Source organism: Pinus tabuliformis, chromosome 7 (genome assembly GCF_031772625.1).
Source record: "Pinus tabuliformis cultivar Carrire ecotype Pingquan chromosome 7, CPIR1, whole genome shotgun sequence".
Classification (NCBI taxonomy): Eukaryota; Viridiplantae; Streptophyta; class Pinopsida; order Pinales; family Pinaceae; genus Pinus; species Pinus tabuliformis.
Window position 1 is genome coordinate 763,012,775 of NC_142293.1, and position 8,783 is coordinate 763,021,557.

Consider the following 8,783-nt stretch of genomic DNA (forward strand, 5'->3'; position numbering starts at 1 on the left):
TACTTTGACCTTTATATACTCCCTTGTTGTTGGTGCTCTTATTTCCCTTATGGCTGGGAATGAATTTATTTCCCTTCTTGTTTGCCCATCTTTTACTCGTATCTCCCTTTGGTTTATTTTGCTGATAACAAATTCATGCTTTCTGAATGACTTCATCCATGGTTTTTGGATTGTCAAATTCCAACCATTCTTTCATGAACAATGGAAGACTGTTGACAAACCATTGTACCTTAGCTTTTTCTTCATGAATATAAGGAACATATCGCAATAATGATGTAAATTTTGTTATAAATTCATCCATGGTCATTTGGCCCAGACGGAGGTCATGAAACTCTTTTGCTTTTTCATCATAAAACCTCTCGGTCAAATATTTATCCTTAAATAATTTATGGAATTTCTCCCAAGTTATGTTTTGCTCATTGACCCCATAGACTGTTTTTGCTTCCTCCCACCAAAATGTAGCCTTCCCTTGAAGCTGGAAAATGGCCAGATGGGCCTTCAAATTGTAATCATATTCATATAGCTGGAAATACTTGTTCATATTAATTAACCATGCTTCTGCCGCCTCTTCTTTCTCCCCATCAAAGAGAGGAGGCTTGATTTTACGAAACTCCCCTTGGAGTTTAATCTTCTGTTTCTTCTGCATCTTGTGATTAGACATGTTTCCTAATTCATCTTCTTGGTTTTCTTTTCCTCCTTCTATTTCCATATTTTCAGTTAGGAACTCTTGTTCCTGAGTCATCTGGCCATGCTCTGGACTGGGGGCTAGTGGTTGATGATTCTGTCTATCCAACAAACTTTTTAGGATCTTTTCTTGTTCCTGCATCAATCTTTCGTTGTCTGCCCAGAGTTGGGCCATTTCCCCTTTCAGTTCTTGGACAGTTGTCCGGAGGTCTACATTGGGATTTTGCGTATCATCGCCCAGCTGCACCCAAACCTCAAGATTTCCCTCCTGGAATGAATTTGGACCTATTCCAAATATGGAACCATGTGGTAGATTTCCAGCTCGCCTCATGTTGATTATTTAACTGTTGTCTCCTACGTGCACAACACAATTTTGTTATTCCTTATTCCAGAGGCCTCAGTTTTGGAACCTGAGTGCTCTGATACCATATGTAACACATCTATCTATCAACTTTAATATATATAATTTTTTTTTACATATTAAGTCACCCCATAATACATATATAAGTTTAACGAAAACATAAACATGGATTAAACATTATGTATGACTTTTAAACAATCATAATAATTGACATTATCGAATTTATACATATGCAATGGTTGGACTTTACATGCTATGAATTATTGAATAATGAATGTGGCGATATTATTAGAAATACAAGGCATTTGACTTTACAATGGTTATAATTCTATATAATTAATCATATGGGTATGATGCTGGCCTTTGCATTAATATTCACAGGCCATAGCCTTGAAACTCACTCAAGAAATGCAGGTGAATTTATTGCTTCGGCTGTCTGGATCTGGGTGGCTTCCTGGAGGTAATCCAACTGTCCTTATCCCACCTAACCCTCGGGATGGGGTTCCTCCATCAACGACTCACCTTGGCCCGTTAGATCGAATGGTCCTCAGGTTATCATCCCTTCATTTCTCGGTAGTGAGGTTTCAACTTGTCATTGTTTCACTTTGGTCTTTCCGAGCGGTTTTGAATATGATCTTCCCTTCGATGGTTGTCTTTGTCTACTATCCGGGTTCACTGGACCATTTCCACTACATTCCGACAACTCTGACTGCCCTGAAGAACCTGAAACCACTTCAATGCTCAGGAATTCGTTCTGCAGAGGCTGGGCCTGGAATGTCTTCTCCGAAGGTAAGCTTTCAGATCTTCTTTCTGCATAATTGTTTATGTATTTCAGGGTTTAGAACATTTATTACTAATTCCTATTTCTGTTGCATGATACTAATACCATTTCTCTGTTATGGCGAAAGGTCTGGCTCCCGGGACGGAATATTCATCCTGACACTGGGGCAAACCCTTGTTCTGGTTTCATTGTCTACCAACAACTTTAGGTAATATGAAGCTCTCTAATTTTGTCTAGAATAGGGTTTTTGGATAGGCCAACAAGCTCAAACGACTATAAAGAAAACTCTAGATGGGTTTTCTGAGTTTGCTGGAGTCATGGCTCCTCTGATAGCTTGTCTTGTGTTTGATTCAAGATGTTTGTATGTGGTGTTTTTACAAGGAAAGGAGGCCTACAGCTACGATCGAGTGTAGAGGCTTATTGGCAAGGGGCTCTCTCGTTGCCATCCCTGATATTATATTGGAACACTTAAATATATGACTGGAGTTTATAATTGAGAAGAGGTTTCATATTTCGTTGCTGGGTTTTTTCGATTGTTTTTTCTGAGTTATTTTATTTAAACACAGAGTTCTCTCTTTTTTGGAAGCTGAGGGCTATCTTTCCTCGAATTCTTCCGAGGGCTTATTCTACACTTTGTTTGATGTAATATGGCTTGGAAAAGTGTAACGATTTTTGCATAGATTTAGCTCTGGTTCGGTAAAATCTCAGTGTTTTAGACTTACGAGAAAGAATGTTTAAAATTTTTTCTTTGGAGCTCATAATGCCACAATATGCGATGCCTTTCTAAGACTGTAATCTTTTTGTATTTCAATGAAACTTCCAGAAGTCGCTACTTCTGTCTTACATGACTAAATTCATGAGCTTGTTGAATTTCTTGCTTTTCGTTGTGACCATTCAGAATTAATTTATACTTTTATTGCATCCACAGAGTTGTTATGCATGACTAGATTTATGGTGTAGAATTTGAGAATAGTTTAATGTTTGTTGAATGCAATGTATACCTAATTATTTCATCCATCAATGTTTACCATCCTTTCGACTAATAGATGATTCTAATTGTTGTTCCTAATAATAAATGATTTTAAATACTATCCCTGAGTTAGATAAGATGCAATATCGGGAAATCCACCTTAACTGGTTAATGTAACAGTTCTGTTTACAAAGATTTCCTATCCTTTCCCAAGATTTGTTTGTCATTCGAGTTTCTTTACTAAATCTTCTGATATTCTTAATACAATTTCTTCCTGTAAAAGTAGTAAAGGTTTTTCTTGAGATTCTCTAATATTCTTTAAAAGAATTGTTTCAATTAAATACAAAAGGACTCTAAATACATACTCTAGAAATAGGAAAACATTACCTATACTTTTACAAAATAATTGACAGTTATTTCTCTAATAATTTAGCCAATCTCCTAGCTACTGTTCTTAGATTCAATGAACAACTTATATAGACAATAGATTCAATGAAAAACTTATATAAACAATTCTCTACTTATCGTTTTACGCTGTCTAGGACTAAATATGATATATTAAGATTTGCACATTAATTTACTCCCTGTCATGAGATTACCATGAGATTACCTACTCTGGTAAATCTTCCCCCTTGCTACTCCTTACTTCGGGAGTTCTCTCTCTCAGAGACTTTAAAGTTTACCAGCTAAAGTTCTACTCCTTACTTCAGGATTTCTCTCTCTCTCAGAGACTTTAAAGTTTACCAGCTATCTGGTCTTAACCAGACATAGCCATTTTAGACTGCCTGACCTTTCAAAGCAGTTCCCTCTCTCTCTTGATCTCAGATCCCCATCCTCTTGATCATTTTTTGTAAAAATACCTAGGATTTAGTTTTGGAAAAGAGAACTATTTTCATAACTAATTACTTAGTAAAATAATATTTACCCATAACTGCAAAATTTATTCTTCAATAACTAAATTCCAAAATAGTTTATAATTCAAACAAATAGTAATAATCTATTTAGTTGTAGTAAATAAAATAAATATTTACATTAATGGGGGATATTAAACTCTATTCTCAATTTCAAATAATTTTATCAATTTTTTCATATCTTATCTTTCCTAAGTCTCTTCTTTTACTCTTTCAACTTTAAAACTATTCATTTTAATTTGGCAACTTTATTATTCAATATCTAACTTTAATACTCTTTCCAAATATATATAATTTTCTAGTAATTATTACTCTAATTCCTATTTACCATTTTTACAATTTTCATTTTTTTAAATTATACTTTTCCACCTTTTCATAGTTTACTATTCACCAGGCTTCTCACTTTAATACCAAAAATAAATTAAAAATATTTATTTTGTTAAATTTTAAAATACTATTTTGTCTATAGGTATATTTGTTTTGTTAAATTTTAAAATACTTTTTTGTTCATGGGTTTTGGATAGACAATGATTACATATTGTGTTAAGAGAATCTTTGATAATTGAGTGTTGTGTTATGTGAAGTTACTGGTTCAATTTCCCACCCCAATAAAAATGATATATTAAACAAAATGAAAAAAATAGTAAAAAAATAAAATAAAAAAACATAAATCAAAATAAAATATTAAAAAACATAAACTAACGATGTGAAAAATAAAAAAATAAAAATATATAAAACATAAATTAAAATTCATCATTTATATATTCCCTTTTAAAATAACATATAATTAAACACAAAACCTTTAAAAGTAAATTAATAATTTAAATATTTACATAAGCAAATATATATTTATAAGGAAATATATATTCACAAACTTTATATATGGACTTCTTATCACAGCAATCCTAAAATCATATCTACGGTTGCTTAGCCTTCAATTTTTTTTCACCCAGCCGTACACGGTATAGAAAGTCTGCAGAACGGTCATGGCGAGAAGAAGAACTCCAACAAACAGAGCTACACCCCTTCCTGGCTTTGATAGATGTTCCCAGTAGAATTCCCAGACCACATTTTTGACAATGCTCATGTAATATTTCCTGATAAGCACCTCCTTGAGTGCATTGTTGAGGTCCGAGGGAGGTTCCATATGGCCCTTGAAGATGGGATGACACATGCTGTTCCACATATCCGCTATGCTCTCGTCACTCATCATCACACTTCCGCGAAGAATGACTTGCGATTCCCGGAGCAGTCTAACATCCTCGCCTGTGTCGATGAGGCAGTCCATGAGGCCAACGTAGCGCGTCATGTGGTCCTCACGGGTGAAGTCATTGAACTCCAAGGCAAGCATGTTCCTTAACAAAACTTCAGTCTGCATTTCGGATACGGTGATCTGGGGAAGGCACAGCGTGCCCGAGTACTTGTCGAATCGGATCGTATCATTCATGGTGGAGAAGGATTTGAATTGAATGCCACCCTTTGCCAACTCCCCCGCGTTGTATGAGTTCAGAATATCATGTCGCCCTTCGTTGGATGGATGGGTCACACAGAAAAGGGTGAAGATCGCTGCAATGACCACTTCAACACCCTCTTCCAGAGAGTGCTTCATTCTTCGAAATACAGTCGCTCCTTCCCCCTCCGTTACTTCCATACGCACCAACTGTGAAAGGAATGCGTGCAGGCAACCCAGAAAATGCGGCTGATCAATATCATTAAGGGTTATGTCGAATTGATTGAAAGGAGACAACTCTGCACTGAATTTGTTCCTCCATACCTTAGTGAAGTCCTGAAGGATCTGCTCGCCTGCATCATTTAAAGCCTCTCTCAACACAAACAGCGGGAGCTGATTCTCCAGCTTCAGAATGTCGCACTTTATAGAGACTTCAAGCCTCCTTAAACATTTCATGTCTTCATCTGGTGATTCAGACGGACTGGATAAGAAACGTAACAGAAACGACGAATCTATCGCCATCATGAGAGCGAAGTTCTCCAGGTACTCGCCATCCCTAGGAATTGGCCAGTCATAGAATTCCTCAATCTCTTGCCGCTTTCCTTTGATCTTTTCTGCCATTTCCTTGATTCTTTTGTCGCAATTCCGCCAGAACGTAGCCGCTGACTGGACTTTGTACGCCTCCGCTGTTGACATCTTCAGCTCGCGAAATTCGTAACTATCTCCCGCAGACGAAGCGACTGCAACTTTTTTCTCCAGTTTGGAGTGGTGGTACGGTCCTAGGGAGACGAAGTGTGGTATGTACGCCTCTGGTTTCGCATCCAAGAGAGCATTAGCTACGCGCGGAATCTTACCCACCTTTGCTAGAGATTTATTATTATCAATAATCTCTATAACTTGTTCCTGCCATTCCCTCCTGAACACTAGCGGTGTTTTCTCTTCCCCCATCACTCAAACGAGCACTGAACGTCTAGATTGTTCTCTGATTTCCGCCTGCACATATATATTGCACTAAGGTGTAGGTATGTTCAGAACTGAATGGAATTTGCAAATAATATGTAATTGGAGCGCATCGCCTTGCATCCTTTCCGAAATTAAAGTGATTGAATAGGACAGAGAGCAGGAACCCTTAACGTGTGAACAGCTTCTTTGCAATAATTTATCCCCTTTACAACTGTTCGATTTTGATAACATAATTTCTACCTTAATCATATAACCCCTTTATTCCCGTAGATTTTTCCCTGTTCCGTCGACATTTTTCAGGAAAAAATTGCAATATTAATGCTCTGAACAGCGATCTTTTTTTTTTCTGGGTAAAGACTAATTCTATTAAGTGGAAAATATAGTACAATCAAGAAAAGCAAGAGATCCGCAGACCGGAAATGATGTATCCATCAACCTCGGTCCCGGTGAAAAGATATAAGCTTAAGGTAACAGCAGATAGCATGAAATAACAGACATATCAAGTGATCTTTACCCCATAGGGGTAGAAGCTACAACGCATTGCTTTTTCCCTTTCTTTTTGTTGACTCTTGTCCAGCCATCCTGGAGGGGGAGGATGAACTAGGACAACTTGAAGGCTGGGAAATTCTGACGTCTGGAATTCCTTTTCAGATTCTGAGGAGGTCTCATCGCTGCGCTTCAGGGCAGTTGTTGCGTCCGAGGCATGTCCCTGGTAACCATGGGGGGATCTGAACAGCGATCTTACAAGACGTCCCAATCACCCAATTTATTTAAACGATGAAAGTTGCTATTTCAATAATTGTACCTCCAACAAAATCTATTAACAAAAATTCCCTTGAATGCTCCTTATCATACCAAAAGCATATTAATTATGACAAATAATATCGATACCTTCACCAAAGTGCACATACCGTCGTACCACCAAATTGTTTGTCATTATAGGTTTAATAATAAAATATTATTAACATATATAAAATGAAAATCTAATTAAAAAATATTTAATAAATTATTTTACTTTCAAAAATTATTAAAATTAACAAAATTTAAATTAAGTATATTTTCCTTCATAAAACATATTATCTTTTATTTTATTTTTATTTAATTATATAATTTATATATTCATGTTTTTCTTTTCCTTTTTTAAATAATTTCTAAAACAATTTTCAAAAAATTATGTAGTGGATCTGACAAATTATTTACCCACAATAATATCATAATCACTGTCACATACCTCGGTAACCTTGCATGTAAAAGCAAGGAGTTAAAATTTTGTACACAAATTACTCACAAGTAATAATCCAATTCACATCTCCACATTCCTCATTAACCATTAGATATAATGTTCATTAGTACATGAAGTAAATTGCAATAGAAGATAGTAAGTTGCATAACCCTTTGCATAACCATTAACCACCACTGTGGTAGTGTAATAACATAAACTGTCTCATGAACCTTTCGTCCATTTTATGATTTTCCTTAACCATATTAAATAATCACGTACTAGGACATTATGATTATCACATCAAATAAAGAAACATCATCATCAAGGATTCAACATCATCAAACTGACACAAAAGTCAAGCGCACCATTGAACACCAATGTACCCTAGAAACCCCGTAGGGTGAAAACCAGCAAACGTTAAATCTTATTATTAAATGGATTTCACCCCCCACTCAATGGCTTATAAGGGATTCCATCCCTTAACCATTGTTATAAAATTATTACAATGAATTATCATTAATTTGTCACACAACTAGCTAAAAGCTAATACAGTTTCCATGTAATATTTTACTTACATACCACCACATGCAACATTCCTTGTGGCATGATTGTTTTAGTAATGTACGATCTTGCAACTCGAACTCATCTTTTCCTGCCACCATGTTAAACATCACTTTTCTTTGGCACCGATCGCCATCGTTCCTTGTCAATGTTGCCGTCAACAAGCTTGGGCAACGATATTAGATACCATATTAATGAATCAATAATCAACCTCTAAAAGAGATCTTTTAACATCTACTCATATGCATGAGCATACTATTTAACTAATACATATACTCAAGTAAATATTGTTTTACCTCCACAATATTTATTCACACTAATGCATAATTCTCTTTAAGAGATCTAACTCATTAGTTCTACTAACATGTATAACAAAATCGTTATATTTTCATACATGTAATAAATTGTTGTTTCTATGCTTAAGCACATATGTTCTTTTCACATAGTTATTTTTCGAGAACTCAACATAGTTTCTCCATCATACAAAAAACATAACTCTTATATCACAATGACTATTCTTTGTGCATACATTAGCTTATCATAATAGCCATTCTTTAATATATGCAACACATAATCCCTTCACTAGAATACTACCATTTCATGTAACAAATCACATACTTCTTTCATAAAGGAAGTCTTTGTAACCCCATTTCTTTATCTTCCTATAAGTAAGTTCCTCATGCTTTCTCTTTCAAGAAAATATTGGGAATACCCATCTTTATGCATAACTAGACTAGAAATCATCCCAACTCATCTAGCAAGACAATCTTTTCAAGAGATTAATATTTCCAAGATAATTAACTTAACACTTTCTCCACGTACACCCAAAATCATATTTCCAATGTCACAACAGCTACCCTTATGTGCATGCAACACGTGT

The 8,783-nt window shown here is 35.5% G+C and overlaps 1 protein-coding gene across 1 annotated transcript; it reads right to left on the bottom strand.

Moving 5' to 3' along the window:
* Nucleotides 1-4,641: 4,641 nt before the first annotated feature.
* Nucleotides 4,642-6,105, bottom strand: LOC149249783 (putative UPF0481 protein At3g02645). Its single transcript, XM_089453473.1, has one exon. It carries the CDS (start codon nt 6,103-6,105, stop codon nt 4,642-4,644), a length of 1,464 nt encoding a protein of 487 aa, XP_089309599.1.
* Nucleotides 6,106-8,783: the final 2,678 nt, after the last annotated feature.